The 27,128-nt window shown below is 41.4% G+C and overlaps 1 protein-coding gene across 1 annotated transcript in view; it reads left to right on the forward strand.

The window, feature by feature from the left end:
- Positions 1-3,606: 3,606 nt before the first annotated feature.
- gpc1a (glypican 1a) overlaps positions 3,607-27,128 on the forward strand; it is a 43,985-nt gene continuing 20,463 nt past the window's right edge. The window contains exon 1 of the mRNA XM_005457134.3: positions 3,607-4,191. Within this exon, the coding sequence (XP_005457191.1) occupies positions 4,041-4,191 (151 nt within the window). The 5' untranslated portion in view covers positions 3,607-4,040. The remainder of the gene's footprint in view (positions 4,192-27,128) is intronic.

Below are 27,128 nucleotides of genomic sequence, written 5' to 3' on the forward strand. Positions count from 1 at the left end.
TTTCTATTGTGAATAAAATATGGGTTTGTAAGATTTACAAATCATCACGCTCTGTTTTTATTTACATTTTGTACAGCATCCTGTCTTCATTTTGGGAACTGGAGTTGTAGTAGCACATGCTCTAAAAGTCTAATCTGTGTAGCATCACTCACATAGGACTCAACATTACATCGTGTGCCACGTCCACATTACCTTGTAGTTGCATTTCTGGTGTGTCAGTCAAATTTCAGGCTTGCCACTGACCTTTTCCAGTCAGCTTGAGGACCTGGCACTGCTGTTGCTGTTGCTGGGGGAGGATGTTGGATGAGAAGATTGGAGCGAGTCTGACAGCTCATTGGTCACATCCACCAGCCACACCAAACTGAGCCGGAGCAAGGCACTGAATCTCTACCAGCCACTGACCTCCCTACAGTGGCACACGAGACATTTGGGACTCCTCCATGAATCAGGGTTTTTTGCTGAAGGCTAATTTCGTCTGTGTACATAATATGTCTTCTTTCATGCATTTACTTGTAGAAAAAACTCTTGAAGGTTCACATATACTCTTGAATCTGACCTCACTATGTTTCTGTGGCAGCTGTTGGACTGGTATTTGCCTGCTGCGGGCCAACTGAACACTGTGTCACTGAGGAATCATCCAAATCCCTTAAGCTTTGAAAGTCCCTGCCAGAGGTTTCTGCAGAATGTTGCACAATATCAGACTATCTTAAAAAACAAAAACAAAACCTTTGTGATAATGTCACAGGTATGATTTTCCAGCTAAAATGTGTATTAACAATTTTATTTCCCTTAACATGTGCATAGATTTAGCAGAACAGACACACAATCATTTGAAATCCAAGTGGCTCTGACACCAACACAATAAATTATACAATGAAATTAAATTACTCACATTTAAGCAAATCATTAAAAAGTTTTACATTTTTATTTTTTCCTCATCTTCATTTGTAGTCTAATTTATGGCTGCAGATGAACTCCCACATTTGCATTTGATTTTATGCAAAGACCTTTTTTGTGTGTGTTGTCATTGTATTTGCCATTTATCATTTTAGTCCTGGGTGGTGCAAATGAAATGAAGATAATAAAACCAATACTCTCTTTCCTCGTGTAAACTGTTATTTTCTACTAATGGGAATAAATATTATTTTATTGCCAGCAGATGCCTGAGAAAATAGAAAGAAAAGTAGGTTCTGAACCAGAAACATTCAAATCAACAAAATGTCTTGTAAGCCTAAAAACATAGAGACTATTATCAGTTTTAATGACTCTTAATAGCTTTACATTTTTATATTCCCAATAGCAGTTTTAGTAATTGTTACTAGTAAGTGCAGCACTGTGGAAATGGCAGTTATAGTAAGCAAGGATTGTTGCTGTACCACACTGTATAGCACATTCTGCAAGTAAAATCTGTGTGATCGAAGTTTGCCTTTTTGTATATTAAGCTGGGAGATCGAGTCCAAAAGACATGAAAACTCACAATGTACAGACAGTTCCACACAAAGTCCAGCAACCTAAGACTCTATAACCAAGGAAAAGAGGGAGGGTGAGGATTAGTGTCAGAGCCATTATTCAGGATGAAAGAATGAGTATCCATGAATATATCACGAAGTTGGCCCCCCGGGGTACAGAGCTACCTGAGTGCTGCAAGGAAAAAGAAGACGTACTCTGGAAGACACACACCTCCGTGGGATGTTTCATCGGCAGAAAGAGAAACTGGCTGACATCCTACCAGTTGCTAGAAAAGGATAGCATATTCCAACATTAGAACAGGCTCTAAGCAACAGATCCACAGAGGCGGGAATCTGCCACAGCAGAAGGAACCCAGGGTGTAAGCTGTGCAACGTTTCCCCTGAGACTGTCCAGCATGTGGTAGCAGGACATACAGTAAGATAAATAATAATAATAATGCATACTTTATTGACACTAAGCAGGCACACCTGGGAGCAGTGTGTAGGGACGGTACCTTGCTCAGGGGCACCTTAGGGTAGCCCTGAGCAAGGTACCGTGGCCAGCGAGTGCAAAGGTAACATGACGAAACTCTGTTCAGACAGTGAATGGACTGATCCTTATAGAGTGCTTGCCACTCTCCCGGATTACTCAAAGTGCTCTATACAACATGCCACATTCACCCAATGACACACTTTCTCTAAACTGAGTGCTTCCTAACTACATTCATACATATTCACACTCTTGACATGTAGACTTGAGGAGCCAGTGATCGAACCACTAACCTTCCGATCAATAGGTGACCTGCTCCTGAGCTACAGCCACCCTCTGGCAAAGATGAGTAAACCGTCACTAGGTTTTGGATAAAGTGTACACTCACAAACCTGTCAAACCTGCATTTGAAACGTTGGCTACCATAGCAGCATAGTATTGCAACATGGCATTTGGGTCTTCTAACTAAAATAGGAAAATAGGAACATAAATAGTGCCATCATTGCCAGACCTGCTTGAACTTTGATCCGGGCCAGACCTGCTTGCTATGTGGGAAAGTGGTCAGAGGGCAACAGGGCTAAGGCCCTGCAGGACTTCAAGTTCCGGACAGGCAGCTGCTGGACAACCAACCAGACATAGTGGTGGTTGGCCAAGAGCCGAGGACAGAGGGAGCTTACATAGATTTAGTAATTCCAGCTGACAATGACATCAGACAAAGAGAGTAGCACGGGCTGAAGCAACAACTGGAGCAGACGTGGAAGGTGACGTCCAAAGTAGTTCCAGTGTTAAATAGGAGCATTAGGAGCTGTAACCTCTACTGGCTCCAGCGTATTCACGTGCAACATCTGAGCTCTCTGTCCTGAAGAGTAATGCAACAAAAATACTAGAAGATCTCTGAGACCCTGATATGCATCTGTATTAATTAGGTACCATTTATTAGAAACCATTGCACCATCACCACCAGCTTGAAACACTGATACATTTTTATGCCATATTCTGTCCCTACTTTTTGAATGTCACTGCAGGACCAGGGCTAATCGAACCAGACAATCATCTCTCGTCTCAGTTTCCTGTTCTCAGTTGACTGCAGTTGCATCAGGTGTGGTCTTCTGCTGCTGTAGTCCCTCTGCTTTGACGTGCTGTGCATTCAGAGGTGCTCTTCTGCATATCTTGGTTGTACAGAATAGTTAATTGAGATACTGTGAAACAGTTTGACCAGTCTCCTCTGATCTTTGAATTCAACAAAGCAGTTTCACCTGGTGAATCTCCGTTAACTTTATATTTTCTCTTTTCAGGGCAGGAAAATCCCAACAGATCAGCAGTTTGGTGCTACATTCAAAGTCACTTCAGTCAGATTTCTTCCCCATTTGTATTCTGGGTTTGAACTTCTGCAGTTCAGCTTGAGCATCTCTGCGCGTCTAAACGCACTGATTAGATATTCACACGAAGGATCAGTTGAACACGAGTAACTAATAAAGTGGCCAGCGAGTGTGTGCTGTTGGAAGACGTTTTCTGTGCTATATATTTTTTTTAAAGACCTGCAGGTGGCACTGTTTTGCACACGGCTAGTGCAGCACAAAACCCAACACAAAGAGAGGGAAAGAGAGAGAGAGAGAAAGAGAGAGAGCATCAGCACGGACTACTGCACACTCCAGTCCCACCAACACCCCCCTCCTCTATCTCTCTCTCTTTTGTCTCTCGCATCTCTGCAGCTCACAACCAGCAGCACCGAGCAGAGGGAGGAGGTGGAGGAGGAGCAGCACGGTGTACCTGACACCTACAGTCCCGCGCGTCGCAGCCCATCGTCTCTCGCACAAACATCCCGGACTGGCTGCCACGGGCGCCTCCTCCTCTCCCGTGGCTGTGTGTGTGAGAGTGAGTGAGTGAGTGTGTATGTGTGTGTTTTAGTTAAGAGGAAATCTGTGGAGTTTGAACGGGACACGTTGCTTTTGTTTGTTCGCAGACCCCCCAAAACTCTGAAGAATAATAACAAAAATAATATTAAAAAAGAGAAAAGGCAACTAAACACTGTGGATAAGGGTCTAATCCAAAAACTGTCGGGGATTTTCTGCGTGTGAGGAAAAAGGACTACACCTCCAAAGATGCGTCTGCCGGTGCTTCTCTGTGTGCTGGTGAGTCTGTGTGCCGCACCGGGCCCGGTTGCCGGGGCGGATAGAAGCTGCTCCGACCTGCGGCAGTTCTACACCGGGAAAGGGTTCACTTCGGAAAGGGTTCCTCAGACTGAGATCTCCGGTGAGTTTTTAAAAAAAAATTAATTTATTGTTTTGGTGGGGGGTAACAAAGAGGACAACACGCACTCCACAGGAACGATAAAGTCAAGTTCTTGTATTATAATTTTTATTTTATTTTTTTCAGATCGCTCCAACTATTACAGGATGTTGTGACATAATTCTGAAAAGACTTTCCCCCCAGTGCCTTGCCTTATTTTGTGGGATTCTTGAGGGGCTGTTCGGGATGCCATTCTGTTGCATTATACAGTCTGTGCTATATCATTTTTATTCATAAATATTGAGCGCTTTATTGTGGTTTGCGTGAATGGGAATTCCATCTATGTTAAAAAAAAAAACAGTTTAAGGTTTCTTTTTCTTTTTAAAAAAAAGAAATGTTCCCAAAGGGCAGCTTTGCTGAGGGTTTATTATTATGCTGCATCCCAGTTCGTGTGTCTCATTGTGCGTCTTTTCAGCCTCTCTGTGCACTCCTATACACCCCCCTCATTCAGCATCTCAGTGTTTCCCAGTCTACAGTCCTCCAGGGTATGCTCATTGTCTGCTGAGGGCAGAAATGCAGGTGGGTGTGAGCCATGTGTCTTGTGGAGCCATTCCAATCTATTCATTGTTTTTATATATTTGTGTTTGCTGGTGTTTGTGCTCCAGGTGTGAAGAACTGTTAATATAAACTAGAGGGGGCGGATGCAGACTTGTGCACCGGTACAGTAATGTGTCCTGGGGCATTTTTCATTGTCTACCTTGCTGTGGACGGACTGCAGGTGTTGTGTGGGTGTGTGTGTGTGTGGGTGTGTGTGTGTGTGTGTGTGTGACCCAGTAGATGCTGTAATTTGCATAAACTAATAATTTAGGCTCGCCTGGGGCAATATCCAATCACAGCTCTAGCTATAGCTCAGCGATCACACAACATAAGCTGCTGATGAGCTGAATAAAAGAAGACATGGTTTACACTCATTTTACCTCTTTTGTTTCATTCCTGTGCTCTCATCGTGTCAGTCAGTCATTCAACTAGTCAGGCAATCATGTGTTTAGCCAATCAGTGAATTACCCAGGCAGTGAAAGTAATCAGTTAGCCTGATCTCTAGTCAGTCAGTCAGACAGCACACATCAAAGTCTCTCTATCTTGTCTCTTTGGCTGCTGCAAACCATAAATGCAGATTAAAAGTGTCTTGGCCTTGGGGAAAGTGAAATTGAGCTCTTGTCCCCTTTAAGGCAATCATCTGTCGGCCTCTGTCTCCTCCCTTATTTCACCTAAAGATGGACAGACAGCAGCGAGCGTGCAGAGGAGATGAAAGCGAGGGGAGAGCAAGGTGTGTTTGTGTGTTCAGCGTCTGCGATCTGAAGGTCATTTTGTGTTGTGTCAATGGAAATGCGCGCTTATGGGCGGCTGAGTTATTAATATTGGATGTGTGTTTGCGTGTGTGTGTGTTTGAATCAGACAGAAACCAGAAAATAGATAACAGTGATGCAAAGAATGTGAAAATAGAGAGAAAAGGAAAGAAGGGGGGAGAAAAAACCCACAACCAGAGACAGTGAGTGAGTCACTCAAGGTCTGTCTGTCTGTGCTTAGTGGAAGACTGAAAGAGACTCGACACGACATTTTCTCTCCTCTTCCATTAAAAGCTCATCTTTTATTGACAGATGAAGAACACAATGCTTCAGTCTCTTGGACCTTGATCTGCTCTAGTTATTTGCGCAAGAGTTCTGCCTCCCCAGACCTCATTAAAACTGACGACCAGTTGGGCACAGAGATGGGGACAGGGGGAAGATTTCCCCACAACCGGGGCTTTTCAGTCCTTCTCATTTCAGGGACCTTAGCTGGGTCAATTTAGATTATCTGGCCCGGTAGAGATAGACTCCTCCGCACTCTGGAGGATGTCCAACCTGAGAACAAAACATATTAATACAGCCGTATTAAATTGGAAAAACCCAGTAGATACAACACAACAAATTCCTTTTGTTTACTTCCATACCTTTTCTGCACACTAGGAGGAATGTTCAATGTTTGATACAATATACTGTCTCTTTGCTTCATTGTTTGCACTCTGCATTGGTTTTCAAGCATGCATTACAGTAATGCAGACAAACCCTCACCATACAGCTCATAATAAAGTTATACAAAAAAACTCCTCCAGGAAAACCGACAACGTGATCGTCATAAGCAATATTTGGTCATTTAGCACACTGAGCCTTACTTGCCTCCCTAATGTATTTATTATCTCTCAGGGCAGTAAACACAAGCCAAATATCTAAGCCCTGTGGCCTTCCTGCGCATGCAGCAGACTCACATCTGGATGAACAAACACTTTCCTAATGATATGGGACAAGACCCAGCTGTTGCTAATCATAAGCAGTTCACAGTTAGCGTTATCTGCAGAGCATAACAATGTTTGGGAAGTGTAATTCAGCTAGAAGACTTCCCTGGGTGACAAATCAGTATATTAGTACATAGATGAAGCAAATAAAATGGAGTTTTGTGCCCAGAAACGAGCACCAACGGCAGCACCTACCCAACTGAACCAGAACCATACCTGAATTCAGAGAATATCAGCATGTTTTAGCCAACATTCATGTTCCCTACAGGATGGATCTTAATAACGCTGGGAAGCCCCAGACTTAGGATTTAGTGCCATCGTCAGGTCAAAGGTTTAATTTGTCTTCCGAGAGTAAATGATGTTCCTATCAACTTCACTTTCTGTTATGGGCTAATTAGAAAAGTTTCTTATTAGTTACACTAAGATAATGAATATTTTTGACACTGTGAGTGTTGCACGTGACGTGCTGAATTCTGTGTTTAGTACAATGGACTCTTTTGCAATGTTGCATACATTTAGTGGCAAATTTGTAAGTAGGGCTCGATGAGGTGACCCTGAAACACCCCTTAATTATGCTGCTATAGGCTCAGACTGCTGGGGGACTTGGAATAATTTACTGACTATGTCTTCTCTGCTCCCCTTGTATCACTTCATAAGCATAGTTCATCCTTGTCTCTCTATGCTCTCCTTTTTTCCTCTTCGCTTTCCCTTCCCCCCCCAGCTGGTTGTGGTCGATGGCTAATGTCCCTCAGGTTAGGTCTCTTCCTGTGAAAATATGTTGTTTAAAAATGTACAACAACAGTCACCTCAAGGTATAAGGTAAAGACTTTATTAATATTAGAGCGAAAACCCCAATAAAACGCTCGCTATAAGCAAGGTAATCGCAACAATAGATAGACAGATGATTGGATCGATGTGTAGATGAAAGTTTTGCTTGCTTTTTCTCCACATAATCTCATTCACATGGCTTTTCACAGGTGAGTAACACCAACCTGTGATTGAATGACGTGTATTTAGCTGCTTCATGCATTTTTCCAAACCAGCACAAACGTAAATGGCAAGATATGTAGTTTTCACAGTGAATGCAAAGAAAAAAGCCAAAATGTCAGCCCTGAATGGAAGGATTTAAATTGTGTAATTTATTTATTTAACTTTGATGTAAGCAGGAAGTCTCATTGAGATCCAGTCTCTTTCACAGGGCCGACCCGGGCAAAGAGCAGCCATGCAAAGTGAAAACAAGGAGTGAAATGAATGAAAAATTGTAGTAGCTTGTAGCTTTTTCTAGATCTCTACGTTTGTATTTAAAATCTAGAAAACATTCAGAAAATAATCATGTTTTTTTCCACAATTGAACATGTTGTGAGAAAATGTGATAAAAACCATAGTTCCACAGTAAAATCTGTGTAACATGAGGAACAGATGCTTTAGATTTTTACCCTGAATTTGAAAAAAGACAACCCAAAACTCTTCTTAGTCCCTGCTGACATCCATTGTCCTTTAGGTTTTACACCATATGAATGGAAGTCGTCTTTCCTGATGTCTGCCTGTCTGTATTTTTGCCTGCAAGCGTTTTTTTCTCTTCTTTTTTTACATTGTATCCTTCACCTGGTCAATAGTTAAAAGCCAACTCATCCTATAGCCTGTGTATGTGTCTGTCTATGTGTGTGTGTTTAAAAGTCAGTGAAAGCCAACACCTTCTTCAAGGAAGACACCAAGTTTCATTCACAAATGCTTTGTCTGCGCAGAGCAGCACACACCCATGTGATCGAGTGACACACAGAAACAGATACAGCGTATATAACCCGCGCAATTCACAGGTATTGAGTTTTGATGCGTGTGTGTTGGTGTGCGTGGGTTTGTGTGGCCTACATATTGAGTATTTGTTACATTATTTGAATGTTTGAAAGACAATACGGGAGGAGCCGAAAAGTTATGTGTTGGTGCACTGTGCAAAATGTTAGTAAAATGTAGTGCAAGCACTGAAGCTAGCAAACATATTTCAAACACTTTTGTTGTGTGAAAATAAAAACAAAATGTTTTCAATTAATTTGTTTTATTTAAGTAAAAATGGACATTTTACACAGCATCTCAACTTTTTTTGGACACCTCAGAAGTCAGATGAGCGCAGTGCCAGGCTTTACTTTCTTTATTTTAAATCCAGCTTTCGTTATTCATTATTTATTTAAAATGTAATTATTTCTCATCCTTTCCGTCGGAGCTGGTGGCACTAATTCTCTGCCTGGTTGCAGTGAAACTATCGCTAAAGAATATGAGCTTAATTCATGAACCCAATTAGAGAAATTATGCAGTCTCATACTGAAGGTTGTCTGTATTATTTAGCTGCCTGGTCTTTACACTAGGACAAATATCAGCGTGCATCAGCGTTCTCACGATACTGGAATTCCCAGGAAAATAGTCGTTGTTCAATTTCAGTTTCGAGACTACAGTGCGAAAAGAGATAAAAAAAGAACAAAAGAAAAACAAAAAACGACAGAAAAAAATAACAACAGTATTTTTAAGTTGTCTGATGTAAAAAAGTAGCCAACAGTAACGTAAGTGTAAGGTGTAACAAATATTTTAAGAAAAGGAAAAAAAGAAAAGGAAACAGTATCTTTAGGTTGTCTGGTGTAGTCCGTGTTTCTGGTGACTTGATACCATTGTTAACGTTACAGACAGGCAGGACTAATAACATAACATTAACCTTGTTGTTTTACTACATAGCCTGAGCTGCTAGCCGCAATCTCAGTGAGGGCTTAAAAGATGGCTAATGTGGCTATTGGGTAATTGCTAATAGCTCAAGGGTATTAAGGTGTACACAGGCCAGATTAACATTCATGATAACTGTATATACTTGGGGGGTATATAGAAAAGAAAGCTTTATTGACCTCCAGTAGTGCTCATAAAGTGTTTTAACATCAGTAGCTACTAACATCATGCTAACATAACTGAGCGTCACCGTTCATGCGTGCAGCTGTTGGTGAGGAGAGGAGGCGAACACGTGATTGTTGCAAATAATAACTGCCCAGTAATTTTTTTTTATTTTTAGAAAAAAATAGATTATTATCTGAGAATTGATTTTTCTGACGACCCTACAGTGTGTACAATACTAGTAATTTTACAGCCGTTAATTTTTAGATTTCAAGTTCTAGTTTAGTTTTTGCTTTTGTTTTCTTGCCTGATTGTCAACATCTCTATGTAAGTGATGCAGCAAGTCACCGCTAATCATTTGCTAAGGTCATTTATATAAAGTAAGTGTAATCACAAGGTACTAAATGACATCTATGTTTTTAATCTTCTCTCACATTTGATTAGATTACAGATTAATTTATTCACAGAGAACATCGTTGATCGATTAGTTGATGATGGAAAATGATCAGGTGTTGTATCCCTGCCATCATATAAACAATACATAAAGACAAACCGTGTACAGCATCACAGCATAATAAATAAAATCAGGGATGTTTCACTTGTTAGGTAAAGGTGTAGACTACTACCATATGCAGCCACTGCAGTATTAAAGTATGCAAAGTATACAATACTGCAGTATTACAAAGGATTTGGCTTAAGGTGTTTAGTCAGTTTTGCATAAAGTACTATAATATGCAAAACTGGTACTCTGCCCCATTCTAACCATTATGGCTGGTTAAATATATCGATATATTATGGCTTTCCCATCCTTCCTGCCTTTAAGTGCTTTTTCTATATGTTTTATAGTTTAAATTAACTGTGATAATAGTGCGGCGCCACAAAGTTAGAGAAAACTGCATTGGAAATGTAAGCAGGTGTGAATCTTATGTAGTTTTTCCGCTCGCAGCATCTGTGAAACCGCTGTGTGTACGAGCGTTTACGAATGTGCTTGAGGAAGGAAATTGATACTGTCTGTCATCTGTCACACATCACATGCTCACTCAGGCGTTCACAACATACTTCACCAAGTGGAACACCAAATACGCAGCGCACACATACATGCACTCGCACAAACCTGCGCCAAAGCTCTGAGTGCTCCTCTCTAACTTCTCTCTCCCTCCTCAGCCTCTCTCCTGGTGTCTGTCGTTTTCCCGGTGCCCTGTTTTTGTAGACAGCCTTAGATGTATGAGTGCAGGGGTTGTGCACTTATGTGTGTGTGTGTGTGTGTGTGTGTGTGTGTGTGAGGGAAAGAGAGGACTTTGGTTGGCTGTTAAAAGCAGAGCTGTGAATCTTTCATGATATCTGATGCAGTGACATGAGAGAGAGAGAGAGAGAGGTGAGGAGCAACAGAAGAGGGTGAAAGCAGACGAGGAGGATGATGAGCAAAGGAGGGAGGCTCGGTCTTGGTTGCCCTTCCTGTTATCCTCCCTTCACAAAAGATGAATGTTGTCACAATTGGTTTGATATAGATGCTGTCTCCTGTGCTCCATATTTGATCCTTCTGTGGTGCCCTGGTATTTAATGCTTTTAAAATAGGCCTACGCTGTTTGGTGGATGAGTAAGCACCTCTACAGGAAAAGCGTTAGCTTGTTAAACCCCCCCTGTCTCCCTCCCTCTCCCAGATTTTCCCTTAGTAAGAGTAATATTCTCAATATAAGGAGGCAGTGCCAGGAGCAAAAGTTAAAGTGTTCATCAGCTGACGTACATTGCTGCTATCATTAGTTTGATGCTAACTGGATTACTACTGTAGCAACTGAGCGGTGCCTCCGAGCACATCATTACTTAAAAGGTTACTATAGTTTGTTGGTTTTATATTTAAAAAGTATGAAGAAAGTCTCACTGAAAAAATGAGCAAGTGCCATGTTCACTTGTGTGTTGATATTTGCTTGGATGTTATTAGGGTTAAGCACCCAGTGTGCTGTGGATGAGATGCACCCTGGGTTTCTTAAGGCGCTGGTCCTGGTAACATTGTATGGGTCGGGAACAGTGTGGTCGGTTTCACCCTTTTGACATTCTGGGGCTCGCCCTTCTCAAGGTCTATGGAGCGGTGTGATATTGTGGGGTACTGGACTTACTGTTAGAAAGTATTCAGCCCCTGTACCATTGTGGTGAGAGCTTGTTTCAGGTGGGTGCTGGACTACTCCAGGCTGCCCTTTGTCATTGATTGTGTTCATAATTTTATGGAAAGATTTTCTAAGTTCAACCAAGAGGAGAAGAGTGTCAGATTTGGTGCCGTCAGGAATTTTTTGGTTCCATCAGCAACCTTCAGGTCACGCTGGGGCTGTTTGCATCCAAGTGTGAGGGAGCTGGAATGAGAATTAGCACCAAGGCTGATGCCATGGTTCTCAGTTGAAATGGGTGGAAGGCGCACTCTGGGTTGGTGATGAGCTGTTGCCTTAAGTGAAAGAGTTCAGGTACCTCTGGGACTGTTTCATAAGCGAGGGAAGGAGGGAGTGAGAATTTGACAGATTGATTGGTGCGGCATCTGCAGTAAAGTAGATGCTGTAATGGCCTGTTGTGGTAAAGAGAGTGTGCTGAGCTTGAAAACAAAGCTGTCCATTTACCAGTCAGTCTGTGCCCTCACCCTCATCTGTGGCCACAAGCTGTGGCTGGTGACCAAAAGAGTGAGATCAAAGTATCTGAGCTCTTCCTACTCTAGAGGGAGTACAGCGAGCTTATGACACTGCTTACTGGACATTTCCTTGGTGAAGTGCTTTGAGCATGTCCGACTGGGAGGAGGCACTGGTGTACAACCAGGTCACACTGGAGACATTATGTCTCTTGGCTGGTTCAAATGCACAAGGTGATTCCATTAGTTTCAGTTTGTCTTAATTCAGTTCTTCTATTATGTTTGTTTTTCCTTAGAACTAGATAGTCCCTGTCCTCTCTGTAGCTACGGCACCGCATCCATACACACTTTATTAATGACACTTTCAGACAGTTATTAAACAGTAGCTTATAAACTATGACTCTGTGTGACAGCTCAACTCTCAGAAGTGAAGTTTGCGATGTTATTTACTGCTCTCTTGCTGTGGAGAAGCGTATGGATGGCTTGTTCTGCTTTCTGATGTAATAAACACAGAAACACAGATATTTTTAGATTTGTAGAAATAGCTTAAGTCAAAACTTGTTAACCAGACCTGACGCAGACTTGATGCAGTAACATAAAACAGATTTTTACGAGCTTTTCTGTAAAAGATGTGAAATTGCAGTGTGTCCAAACGTTTGCCTGGTGCTGTGTATATAATGTGTAAAGACTCAAGGAGATAACATTTTTCTGGTAAACTGCTGAATGCAGTCAGTCATAAAGCTCCACTTCATTTCAGCCCTCTTCTTCCTCCTTGGGCTGCTCCCTTTAGGGGTCGCCACAGTGGATCATCTGCATGCATCCATCCTGTCCCTAGTATCCACTGCATTCCACTTCTACAATCATCACATATTATAGAAGTGGTGTGTAAAAGGATTTTTCTTAAAAAACTGCGAAGCAGTGAGAATATAAACTGTTCTCTACACCTAAAATCAATGGTGGTACAAATCAGGATTGCTTCTCAGTAACCTCTGTCTTTCTCTCCCTCTGCATCCGCCTGCTGTCTCTCCCCCACGCTCCACTTTACACCTCTTCTCCTCCTCCTCCTTCTTCTCTCTCCCCTCCCTTGAACATTTACTTCTCCCCTCCTTATCAGACGCTATTTTTACTTTCTCCTCTTCCTCCCAGCCCTGCTCTCATGTTCCCCTCCTCCACTTGAGGAGTTGAGCATCCATCTGTTTTCGAAATGAAACGATGACTTGTTTGTCGGATGTGGTGTCTGCTCAGCTGCTTTATGAGTCAAGGCTGTTTATACATATGCTCCATATATACACATATATGTCTGTGGACAGGATGGTGATTTACTGGCAGTTGGCTCGTGTGGATAACAGGCGTCTTCTGTACATAGGGGGATGTTATACTGATGCTTATTCATCTTGTTGTTGAGAGGGATAACTAGTCAAACATCATCTATTAGTTGAGCAACTGAGTAGTCTCAGTGGTTCCAGCTTCTAAATTAAAAAGGTCAGTCGGACAAATCAAGCAATTTGAGAAGAAAAAATAATTCAACTGTTTAGGAAAAAAACACCCAAACCAAACAAACTTAAGATTAAGACACTAATTATTTATAGTTCATTAATTTTTCTTCAGCACAGAAAACAATTTTATTATCAGTTATTCTTTTTCATTAAAGCCAACTTTAGTTGTTTATGTTCACTGCCTGAATTTAAATGAAGGAAACTGATTATTTCTAAAAAAAAAGAAAAAGAAAAAAAAGAAAGAATATAAAAACAACACAGACAAATAAAATAACTTCAGTGCATTCCCAGGCCTCCACAGTACACTCGATTAAACCATTTTTTAAACTTCTCATGACAGCGAATAAAGACGGCAGGAGTGGAGGCAATCTGCCGACTTGGCGTGCTCACTCGGCATTTCGGCACGCACTTCTGCATATTAAGCATCACACACTGCGGTTTGTGATTTCAGGGAAGGACGCGAGTACAGTCCCCTCAGCAGGTTAGGTTTAGACAGACACATCAGGGAGTGTATGCTGAGGCATTACGGCACTCTGCTTTCTGTTCCACTAAACGCTGAAAGTCCAGCTCACCGGTGCAGAGCTGCTGCCACTGGGAACATCTTATTAATTAGGTTTTACGAGGATTAATTGTTGGAAGTCGAGTATTTCCTGCAGAGCAAGAAGAAAAACTGCCTCGTTTTCAAACGGAGCTTCAACTAGAGAGTTGAACTTCCTGTCAGTGTATGTTGGTGCTCATATTGCAGGTGCTGCGTTATCTTGATGACAAAATTTAATTAGTTACAGTAACAGCACTGATTGGTATTAAGAATCTGATTATGTCAGATTTAAGGCTGTGACATGCAGCTGTTGGAATATTTTCTCTAAACGAACAACACAACAACGTTCATTAATATAAAAGAAGAAACCAAAAGGGTTTTATGTAGGACTCTCAGAGTTACTTGTTTGTGGAAAGACGTTGTCCTTTGAATGTTTGCAAGGCCATTCCTGTTCTTTATGAACTGTAAGCTATCATTATGTAACAAGATGATTATTTTTAATTATGTATTGAATCCATGTGACTAATACATTATTCCATTTCTGGCCAGAGGAAAATCTGTTTCAATCATGCTAAAGTCACACTAGTGAAAACAATAAATGAGACGGCTGCACGACCAAAATTATTGCAACCGTGTGACGTGAACTGTGTTAGTGAGTTTGGTGCACCGAGACAGTATAAAATGTAGTGAGTATGCTGTGATGTTGCGATTGATTGGAGTCAAGTTGGCGATAATGTGGTGATTAAATGCGATAAATCATAAAAAAAAACCCTGCTGCATCTGTTAATGTCTAAATACACAGCATTTAGAGTCCAGCCAGAACGTCATAGAAGAGAAATTCAGATATTACTCCACAAATAGTAAAATAATTAGTGCAAATTTCTGGTCACCAAGCTTTACTTTATATAGCAGTGTAATCAGAGTACAACCAGTAGAGGCGAGTTTGCAAAGAGATGTGTTGCATCCGTGCAGCCTGGCTCAGATAGATTGCAATGTAATCTGGTAATCTGTCTGCATTTATAAAGTAATTGGAAGTTATTTGGGAAGCTTCTCCAATCTGGCTGAGAGTCACGGCAGTCATTCCAAAACCAGACTGACACTGTTTGGAGACAGGTTGCCTCCCACCAGGCCACTTGTGCAACTGCAAGCATTTGCCAGGCAATCACTAGGCAACTGTTGCTAGCAGGTTGCCATATTTCTCCAACTACTGCTACAACTGTGAATGAGCCATTAGTGAATGCGGAAAGAGAAATGGTCAAATTAATCTCAAACAAACCTTTGAACAAAAGTATTTACCTGAAATGTTTCATCCAGAAATACTCTTACCTAGATAACAATTCTTAAAATTGCATCTATTGTTTGATTCTTGTTGCAATAATACAGAATCTATGAGGACACAAAAGCAGCTCTTGTCAGGCATTTAACTGTGGGCACAGGAGGTAGTGCAGTGACTGAAATGCTCAGTTCGTCATGAGCTTCGTCATTTTATTCTAGTTTATTTACTGTATTAAACACAGTAAAATGTGTTAATGTATGCATGAGGTGTGAAGCCATGATAGCTCATCATTGTACACACTGGGACATTAACACATCACCATAACCTTTTATATGTGCGTTAGAGGCACACATGACACTCTGCAGTCTTCTCCCAAGTGATAGATGCTGCTGCTGACAAAATACAAACGCGATTGTAGGAAGCTGTCAATCAAACACAGGTTTTCTGCAGTGAGCTTCCTCTTTCAACACCGCCTACTCCGCTCGCCAGCAGTAATGACATCACTGTTGGCTGCGTGCATGAGTCTGAGCCTGAGCCTGATGAAGATCAAGACCTGTGACCTCAGATTACCGTGTCTTCGATAAAGCATGTCCAAAAAAATAAAGTTAACAAAACTACAACAAAGAAAAGAGGCCAAGAAAGAACAGCTATATCATACTTAAAAATGGCACATGGTACATAACATGCTACTCAAAATAATTAACTGTCACATTTGTCTCTTTAAACCGGTGACTATGCAGTTATTGAAGTGACAAATCTATCACCAGGGAAGACCTTACGTTAGTATTTCCTCCGACTCCCTGTGGGGTTTTATCAGTTTAGTCGCTTGAATAGAGGATGTCTTTGTTGACCACACAGTGTCCTAACAGAGAGGTCACAGCCGCAGCCACGTACGCACAGCAGCCATGCTGATAGGATCACCGGTGCAGAGTATTATCAGAGGCGGATCTGACTGAGTGCGACAGGGTATCCATGGGAGGTTTATCCGTCACGGATCCAGAAGGCAAAACGGACAGACTGGTACCCGTTTCCAATAGCAACTAAGGACGTGATCATTTTTTGATAACGTTACTGGAGTAAAAAACAATGATTGATTTTAAGTCCGACGAGTGCATTTCAAAGGTCAAAATCAATGAGAGTCACGGTACGGCATTCACGCCAGAAACCAGCGGTTTGTGGAAAGAGCAAGTTGGCGGTTTGTTGAAAGTTACCACACACATACACTCACACAATGAAAACAGCTTGTCAGCCCCCAGAGATAAAATGGTGTGGTTAGTTAATAAAGAATGTGAAATCTAAAATATCCATCGCTGTGTATATCAGTGGGTTTCTTCCTGGTGTTTCTACATGAGGCATAAACATAGGCCTATAATTAGACTTGTTGCTGTGAAAATCCCAACCCTGTGCACGCCTGCTGTCTCCCTGCTTCTCTGAGCCTCGCCACGCTCCGAACATCCTCATACTTTTTTATCATTTTAACCTCCCGAGCGTCAGCTCGGAGGTTATTTTGTGTTATTTTTTATTGTTATTTGAAGGCATTTCTGTTTTATTACATGCTTGCTGGTGGGAGGGACGGAGACGTTTATTTGATAGAGGTGGCGGACTGCATAAAAGCGGCTCCTCGGCTCATAACATTTCGAAGACACTCTGTGCGTTATATATTCTGACGATACACAGGGGTGCCCGTATAACATCTTGAAATGTACCTCGTTTTGTGTAGCAGCTCCGGTGCAACACTTTAGAGCCTTGCCCATGGGCACTGTGGGAGACATAATGATGAATTTCTGTGAGTAAACTACTGAGCAGAAGAAGATGTGCTCCCAGTGAAATTTAAACAGATGCTTTGCATTTTTCTAACTTTTCTCTTAAACACTATCAGTGACTGAAAGTGCAAAGAGGTTTTTAAATGTAGACTGCATGACGTCGCCTATTCTGGACTCTGCAGAAAGCATGTTGGAGACATTTTTCTTTCAGAAGTTCTCTTATTTAAGAAAAGGAACAAGATATTTTGATAAATGGGCTGGTTGTTACATAGTGCTTTGCTACTCAGTGCACTTTGTTAACATAATATTCACACACTCAGCTTCCATGAGGGGTGACTCGGGGTTCAGTATCTTGCCCAAGGGGATACTTGGACATTGCAGGTTGGAGGAGCCAGGGATCAAACCACCGACCTTCTGATCAGCAGACGAATCACTCTACATCCTGAGTCATAAGTTTTGTAGGTTGAAACAGACTACTATAACCTGCACGGTTAATGAACACAACAGTCCAATCGCAGTTGTATGCTCCTGAACAGGTGCCTCTGTGATTCAGAGCAGCTATCAATCATGATGACAGGCAGACTTTTCATAGCAAGAAGCTAATGAAAACAAACTGAACAAACATCAGTGTGATAAGAAGCACTTAATAAGTCAGAGACCATATTGGGGGGAACAGTTTGTTTGACGTGCTACCCCTCACGCTAACCCCCAACCCCACACTCACTGGATGAACTATTCCAAGACAACCTTGCACTGACAACCAAGCACCTCTGCGGTGTAGTGATTAAGATGCAGTTTCTCACATCCTTCTTCAACAGCAGCATTAGGCCTGCATCACAGGTTAAAATGAAATGGTGCATATTTTAACAGGAGCTTGTTGACGACACTGAGTGCAGATGGGGTTTATTGCTTTATTTGAACATCTGACTCCTGTGATGTGAAAGTGCAAAACCGATCGGGGGGTCGTCACATTCATTCCGCTTCTCCCTTACTTCGAGGCATGACCTGGAAACGACCGACCTAATGTTGGCCCAACCACAGAGATTTGATGTCCCCTGCTGAGAAATGACAGTGACGCTGGAATCAGCCTCTATTGTGCCCTTATTAACCAGCTTCCACACTTGCACACACGCAAACATGCACAATAATATATTGCCACCTCTTTCACTACCTTCCCATCATCACCACCGCCGCCACCGCCAACGCCGTGCTGTTGGATTAGGGGCTGATGCCTAATCTCCTGCTAATCCTGGCCTGTTAATCTGTGTGTTAGCAGTTCTTAGCTCACAGCATGATTTCTGAAGCACTGACCTAACCACTGAGGGAATAACACACACGTACTTACTGAGTCATTGCATATTTGTTTCTGGATTTTTCTGAATCTTGCCCTTCTCGACATCTTTACACTCTGAGAAACTCTCATTACAGCTCAGGATACCTAAGTGTCCTTTTGGTTTGTCTCAGTGAAACAGAGCTCCTGTTTACAGTCAGTTGTTAATACCCCCCCCCTCGAGTTGCTGCAGTAGGTGAAGTGATCTTTGCCTTCCCCAGAATTGTCCACATACTTGCACAAATGTGCACACTCACATGGAAAGATGCTGACTCTGTGCATCATGGCACACACCATTTGGCACGTGCTGGGATTTTTCTACAGACTGGGTGAAGGGGAGAAAAGTGGTAGTTAGCTTAAGAGCCTTTAACTACTCCAAGAAATGACATAGAATTATGGCATTATGCAGCGGTGCTGGTGCCATGTGAACACACACATTGACACACACACATGCTGAGCAGCAGCACACTGAGCTGCACTATGGGTGGTGGGATATTTTAAGTTCACTAGTTGTACAAAATAAGAAAAGGTTTTCCCAAACTAGAGTTGGCCTGCAGCTTCCTTTCTCTTTTTTCTGACTCTGTTTGTTTTTCCTTTTCTCTTTTTTAAAACCCTCCTTTTCATTTTCATTTAAATTAAAGCACACTGTCAGAGCATATTAGAATTCATCTTTCCCTAATATGTCTATCTATTGAAGATAATAAATATGGAGTTTATTTACCCATGGCAAATAAAACTACTTATTGTGTCTTTTTCTTCTTCCTTTCCTTCCCTTCTTTTTTTCTTGTTCTCTTCTTCTTTTGACTGCTTATAGCGTAGTGCCGTGAAATTAATAGGCAGAAAAGACGAACAGTGACTGTAAGTGGTGACACTTTATGCTAATGTAACCTGTCTGCAGATCTGACATTATTTCATTTTTTAGACACCGGATGAAACTGTCCGTCCACCACTTTGATTCAGATTCAAGTAATATCTCCATAGCGATCAGAGGGTTGTCATGAAAATTGATACAGACATTTATGCCTCCCCAAGCTTGAATACTAATAATATCTCCTCAACCATGTCTGCATCAAGTTTCCATCAAGTCAGATTTTAGATTTTGGTTTGGCTTGGATTTTAATATTAATTAAAATCCATCAGCTTCAGCAGGACGGTGTATTTACTGCTAATTAGGACTATGTTACATGAAAAACTAAGGTAATCAATATTACTAAGCATTACATTACTCTCCGGGATCTGATCTGCCAAGATCTTCCTGTCCATCTCTGAGGACAGAGACCCTGAACGTGGGTCAGAACATGGTTCTTGTTCTGGTGCTGCAGTGAGTTTTTGCACAGCCTTTTTCATGGGGACTTGTCTCCTTTGACTCAAGAGGTTGCAGATGGAATTGTGGTTGATTGAGTAGCCAAATTCCAGCATTTCCAGTAAACCATTAAAGTGTGTTGAAGCACTTCTAATCCTTGTTCAGCTGCTGAAAGTAAACCAGCTGTACACCAAGACCCCAAGGCAGTACAGTGTTAGCATTGTCTCCTCACAGCAAGAGCATCTGTGTGGAGTTTGCATGTTCTCCCTGCGCCTGCATGGGTTCAAAAGTCCAAAGGCATGCTTGTTAGGTTAATCAGTGATATTAACTGTAGCTGTGACAATGGACATGAGTGGTTTTGCGTCTCTCTCCTTGGAATAGACTGGTGACCTGTTCAGGGTGTTCCCCACCTTTTGCCCTATGACAGCTTAGATAGACTGTAGCTCCTCGTGACCCGGAATTGGATGAGTTCTTAAAAATGTATTGAAACTAATCTTACATTTTTCTTTCAAGTTTCTGTTTTCTCTGTAACATTTTGAAAATAGTGACCTATCACTTTGTTCTGTGTTGGTTTTTTTAATCTTATTCACAGTCTCCTATCAGACTGTTCTGTGACATCTAGAACCATTGGAAAATGTGTATTCCCCGACTGGTTGGCGAATAGTGTAAATGGTGATTGCATCACAACTCTCAAGCAACGTGCACATGATGTCACGCGTTATACCTCTACAGTAGCCACTTGTGGCACGAATGACGGACCCGACACATACTCGCAATTTCCAGCGCTTTATTCGGTTGCTGTATACTCCAACACACTCGGCTGCAGCTTTTCAGCTGACAGCCACACACACAACAACAACCACCTCAGGTCCCGGCACGTTTAATACAGGGGAGGCATGATGAGCCAATGGAGCTCCGGTGTGTCAGCCTCCCCTGCAGCCACACCATGAACCACGCCCTGCCGCACCACTGTAAAGCTAGCCATTAGTTTTGTGGTTGTTAAGCCTGTGTCCGTTAGCTGCGTTGGTTAGCATCACTGCACTACTGAATAGAATGCTAATGAGAAACTGAACAGCACAGTGTACAACAGAACTTGTATTATACATCACTTCAAGTCTTTTGCAGTAAAAATAGTGGCTCCAGTTGCTATTTGGAGCAGATCTTCCAACTGGTTCTTAGCCAGTCCCACTCTAATCAATGGTAAATGCCATACTATGTTAGGCGTCCACACGCATCAGGAAAAACAACATCCACCTCTCTTTCACTTTGAACTGGTAATTGGTACTTTTTTAACTAAGTGTCTATCAGTTATGACTTTAAATCACAAAATCACAGAGAGAAGCTTTATCAGACTCTTAAAATGAGATCACAGCCACATAATTTACTCTTTTCCTCCTCTCTCTCGGTGTCTGCTTCTGTCTCCGTCGATGGTCTCTCAGTCCTCCCATTCCTCCTTTCATTTCCATTTTATTGCCTCACCACTCCTCCACGTCTCTCTCCTCTTCCATCATTACAGCTCGTGGTTCTCTCCTGCTCTGCCCTCCTTTGGCTTTTCCCTGGATAGTAAAAAGGTAAAAGTGTACTTTGGGAGGAAGGCCATGTGGGACATTAAATCACATACAGGTGCCCTTAAATGGTGAAGGGACTGTGACGGAAACACACACATGCACACAGATGTACCATCAGCCCCTCATTTAGGTAGCAGTAATTTGGCTCAGTAAGTGACAGGGTTATTGTAAGAGGCTCATTAAGAAAAGGAAGCAGCGAGTAAACGTCTGACTCAAGGGAATAAATTCAAACCACTGTGCCACTTTTACTGCTCAGCAATAAGCTGCTTTGATGTGGTGTGTGATGTCAGGGCTGGGGCAGACTCGGGGCATGTGAGAGTGTGTGTATGTTAAAAATGCTGCTTCTTACAGCTGATTTTACATTTTATTTGTAATGTGATCTAAAGAAAATGCATACTTATTTATTTATTTTTTGCCCTGCTTATTTGTGAGCACTGTACCATGCACACGTGTCTGTTGTTAAGCATCCAGAGGTCAGAGGTCAGATTAGTTACAACGTGATAGGCTGTTACTGCACTAACACAGCGCGAGGTCATTTCCCATAACTAACTTTCATCTCAGCAGGAGACACGGAAGAAAGGAGGGAAGGAGCGATGCAAGAATGAAAGGAAGGAGGCAGTGACAGAGTGAAATTGAGGGATGGAGGAAGCAGGGATGGAGAAACAGATTTAAGGAGAAGAGTTGAAAAAGAGGAAGGATGAAGCAAAAGACTGTTAGGAAAGTTAGAAGGAGTGAGGAGAGTCAGATGCCGGCACAAGATCAGGAAATTGTTGCTAAACGAGGTGACAAAAAGTTGCGATTTGGAGGTGGTTTGAGTTTCCAAAGCTGTGTCAGACAGGGAGAATTTTGCTTAGGATTAAACTGAAGCTGATATTTATCATTATGAAAAATGACATTGCTATAAATAATTTCTCATCAATATTGCCCCATGTTTATGTCATGTCACCTGACTGGGTTGCTAGATAGATTCAGCTAAGCATCTGCATGCAGGGTGATGCTGCCTCTAGTCTCATTACTGTGTAGACAAATACTGTAACACTGAAACAAGATGAAGCAGGTCCTAATGTGAGACAGTTATTTTAGCAAGTTAATATGCACTGACATACAGAGGTACAACTTTAAAGCCAGCTGCTGGCAGATAAATGAAGAGAAGCTGTATATGGAGCGGGATTGTTTCAGCTAGTGTGGCTTTTCATGGTTTGCACAGTTGCTGCAACAGGGAGGTGGAAAAGTTGTCAGTCTGCTTGTTGCTGTCTTGTTATGATAGAAATAATGGGAGTCTCTGCCAGCATTCATTCGTTCCTGAGAACACACACTGCATGAGAAGATGACTCACTGATTGGATGAGTTTATTTTTGTTGTTCTTGGACTTATCTGAACCTGTTGAAATATTTGTATGATTACTATCCTCATTAACTCGTAAGGGTTGTCAAATGTTGTTATTACTACTTTGGAATATAGATAGTTTAATGGGTTGCAGCTCATTAAGTGTTGTGCAACCATACGTACACTGCACAAAGGTCTTGAGATATCCTTTATTTCTTTATGTTTGGCTAGGAAACTGGAAAATAGCTGCAGCGATTTACTGAAACGTGCAAACATAGATAGAAATGCAGGTTATAAGGCAAATGCATTGTATAATTCTAACATGCTGGAAAGTCGTTATTTGGAAAGATCACCTGACTTCTGCCAATCTTCAGGAGCAGTTCTCCAGGCTTCTTGCACGACATTTAAAGCTTTTCTTTGGATGTTGGAGGAGGCCTCTAGAGGAGGCCAGTCCAAACTGAAAATGAGAGCATCAAAACTGCAGATAGTTTAAAGTTGAGCCAAGAAATTTATGCCTGTTTACAAGTTTAAGTTCATTTCATGTCTTTTTAAGGATAGAAGCAATCATAACAAAACCTGCCTCTTATAGACATCCGACAATCCTCCCTGTTGAGCAATTACTTGGCTACAGGTGGGAGGAAAAGCTTGCTTTTTATTAGAAGGAAATCCCAGACAGAACCAGACTCAGCATGGGCCACAGCTGCCTAGACTGGTTGAGGTGAGAGGAGAGCAGAGATATGAAGTGTGAGCATTGAGAAACAAGAAAACAAACACTGAGCAGACTGGTGGGGCTCCTGAGCCAAACATGTGTGCAGAGCTGTTTGTACTTTGTCTGATCATCAAACTTCTTCTTTTTAGACACATTTTACAAAAGAGATTGCAAACTGATTTATCAAGAACGGCTACTTTCAGACTTATTGTTTTGTTTTTGTTTTGAACAGCCAGCTGTGATGTCGTATTTTACTCCTTCAGCAGCTGAAACAGTCTGACGTATAGCCTCACATCTGGAAACTAGTCATCTAAGATACTTTAGTTATGGTTTATAGTGTGCTGATTCAGCTCGAGCGCATTCTGCCCGACCTCGGAGAAATATTATTGTGCAGTGTTGGTGCAGGTTATGTGATGGAGTACGTTTGCTGTGGCCGAGGGCGTAATTAGATTTACACGTCTCATTTAACCTGCTAGATGCCTCCACGGTCTCGGATATTGGAAGCATCTCATGAGTTTTTCAAGTAAAGCAAAACGGATATTGTAATTGTCACGGTGCAAAAAAATGGTCTTTTAATTAGGTAAAATTAAAGAAAGTGCACACTAAACAACTTTTAACCAGCTCCGCAAAGTTCATTTAGGTGCTTAATTATGATTAAAGATACAATTACAGAGTCGGTTTAGGGTTGTTTGGGTTTTTTTCCTTGGTTCATAACACCTGGGAAAGGTTTTTTGCAGTGTGATGTTTTCACAGAAATGCTTTAATAGCTTCGTAAGCAGTGGTGTGTGTGTGTGTATACTGGAAAGACACAAGATTATCCTCTATGTATGTTCCATTTAGAGTAACCTACTACCTCAGGGTATTATGTCTGTGTGAGTAACATCAAATGTCTCCTACCTTTATCTGTGGGTGTGTGTGTGTCTATGTGCTTGCATGATTTAGATTAAAATTAGATGTAGATTATAAATCTACATCTTATTTTAATAACTGGTGTGTGTATTTATGAAATGCATTAACCTGATCTTCTTAATCGTGTGTCTGGTGACCTTGATCCACGTGCGGGTGTCTGTGTGTGTGTGCACGGTATGTTTAGAAAGGTTTTCCTGGACATTGCTGCCTTTTTGTGGTCCGTGTGATTATTACTTGTTCTGATGAAGTTTTCTTGATGTTCATCTTAAGCTTAATATCTCTGTTCTTATTGTTAGCATTGTGCTAAGCAAGTGTATTTGTGGGTATGAATGGGTCAGATTGGTTCCTTATTTTGGCCAGGCCAGTGTTGTTTAATACAAAGAGACTTACATTGGTTTGATTCTGGTTTAGTCACAAATTAAAATTTCACTTAGACAAGCTTTTTGTAAAGGTGAATAAAGATCCTATAACTTCCTTTTTTCCTGTATTTATGTAATTGTGGTTTTCATTGCAGCACGGTCCAAAAACGTATTTATTTATTTTTGCAGCTATTATTTTATGAAGCTCATAATGGAGAACACAGTGCACATAATGGAGAACAATGATTAGGCTGGAATGAGTTAAAAAATCTATCTGGGATGAGCTTAGCCAAGCGTAAAGTCTGAAGGGAGGGAAAACAGCCTTCCAGCCACTTTAAGCACACATCTCATGTATTCAGTATAAAGAATGGTGTCAAGCTATGCTTTCAGAAAGAGCCCATCTGTTTTATTTTTTCTCTTTTGACCGTGGCTGTGTTTGGTTTTTTTTCTAAACACATATCTGTAGTAACATTCATGTCACCACATTGATTTCCGTGTTGAAGCCCATGTTGATCTTATTGAGTCTAAGTGAACATTGTTTATGGAAGCTTATTTAAAGAATGCCAGACAAACCTAAGTCAAAACTTTTAATTAGTCTCTCAAAATTTCAGGTTATTACTTAGTAACTAGAAACTCCGACCAATGGTGATAGATACACAAAAGGACAAAAATAGACAAAAAGCATCCTCCAGGGGGTAAAGCAATAAAAAACCCCACAAGAACATAGTCACAGACAGACACCCACACCAGCTCTTGGTGACTCTTTTATTTATTGAGGGATGCCGAGCAAGGTCATCCATTCTGTAGATTTCCACTCTGTAGTCTGCCTTGTCATGTGTTCTGAAAATCCGGTATTTTCGAGTTTTCCCCTCAGCAGGTCACTCTGACCTGCAGATTCATGCATCAGCTTTACAGCCGGCCTGAGTGCCATCTATCAGCCTGCATCAGCCCAGATCCCTCATGCATCAGGCCCAGGTGCCGTCGGCCTCCCACTATGCACAAAGAAAAAATTTTTGGACATGGAAGAGACCTGTGATGAACACAGCACACAGCATATACATATATTGAGCTTAGGTGGATACTCAAACCTTATTATATTGTTCGCTCGTGCTCAAATAACGATACTGTATGTTTGTACTCCAAGAATATATGTGGTATTATATGAAGTTTAAAACAAAGTTTCTTCTAGGGTGAATCTATGTAATATTCCCGTGTATTAAACACTCCAGTGTCAATTACTACCTGGTGTTGTACTTTGGTGTACTTTGCGTAACATAACTTGAAATTTCAAGTTATTAGGTCACAATTTTAACCTATTAACACGAAGATTACAGATAGAAAAAAAACATTCAGTGATGCAAGTAGGGTTATATAAAGCTTGGTTAGCATAGTTTGAATTAGCCGATGGATGCAGCTACCGTGACGTCACAGGTCAATTTCTGAAGTGTACTTTTACCATTTTGAAGCCTCGGGAGGAGAGTGGAAATCAGGTATTTGTTTGTGAAAACACATGCTGTTGGCTGCAGCACTGAGGCACAACTTTTACTTTGAAGGCTAACAATCTTCTTTTCCAGTGGTTTGTCACAGTTTCACCACACGCCATTTAAACTGTGGCAATATTCTATCCTAGCAGTTCTTTTTCCTTTTGACTCCCAGCAGCCGCTGTTTCGTTGAGACCAGTGGTTGCCAAATGGTTGCAGACAGGTCTCCTGAGTGCCAGAGGCTTTATTCACTTGACCCTGCATTTCCACCGTGGTTGTCACACATAAAAATGGCAGACAAGCTAACGTCAGATTTCTGAAGAACCTCATTAGATTTACTGCACTTCCTTCTTGGCTTTGCCACTTTTGGTAGGGGAGCCAGCCTCGAGTGGCTTCTCAAACAACTGCTGGTTTTGGTACTTTTCAGTTTCCGCTTTTGAACTCTTTCCCACAAAGGTCGCTAACAAGTATGTTTGATGAAATGTCAAACATTAATAGACTTTGATTAAAAATACAGTTGTTTCTGATGATGATTGTAGTCACAGAATCTTAGTAGAGAATCAAGTCTGATTGGGACTTTACTTTGAATAGAGGCAATTTATCACAGTAGATCTAAGATAAGTGGTGATCCGGTCAATTTAAAGCAGTCCACTTGAGCTCAGCAATCGCCCCAGCTCTAATTAGCTACTTCAGCTGAGAGCTCATCAAATATTCTGTATAACGACTTTTTCAAACCACGTACATTCCCCAATACAAATTGATTTAAAATCAGTAAAAGAGTGGTTTGTGCACCATGTAGCAGATGATAAACACCTTATGGAGCAAAATACATAAATAAATAAAAATGTTCCCATGAACATAAAAATGTATTTTACCACAGGGCAAATACCAATTACGTTACTATACCCAGAGGCTGAACCGATATGTTTTGCTGTGTCTGATACAAACCAGCAGCATGCCACCAGAACACTGACAGCGCAGCATTCGAGGGAGATTAATTAATGTGTACTTAAGTGTCAAACTGAGATAAACAGACAGCTGCTGTCAAGTATTTAAATAAACTGCTGCTTCAACAATTTGTCTTTGATTAAATGT

This window comes from Oreochromis niloticus, linkage group LG17 (assembly GCF_001858045.2).
Source record: "Oreochromis niloticus isolate F11D_XX linkage group LG17, O_niloticus_UMD_NMBU, whole genome shotgun sequence".
Classification (NCBI taxonomy): domain Eukaryota; kingdom Metazoa; phylum Chordata; class Actinopteri; order Cichliformes; family Cichlidae; genus Oreochromis; species Oreochromis niloticus.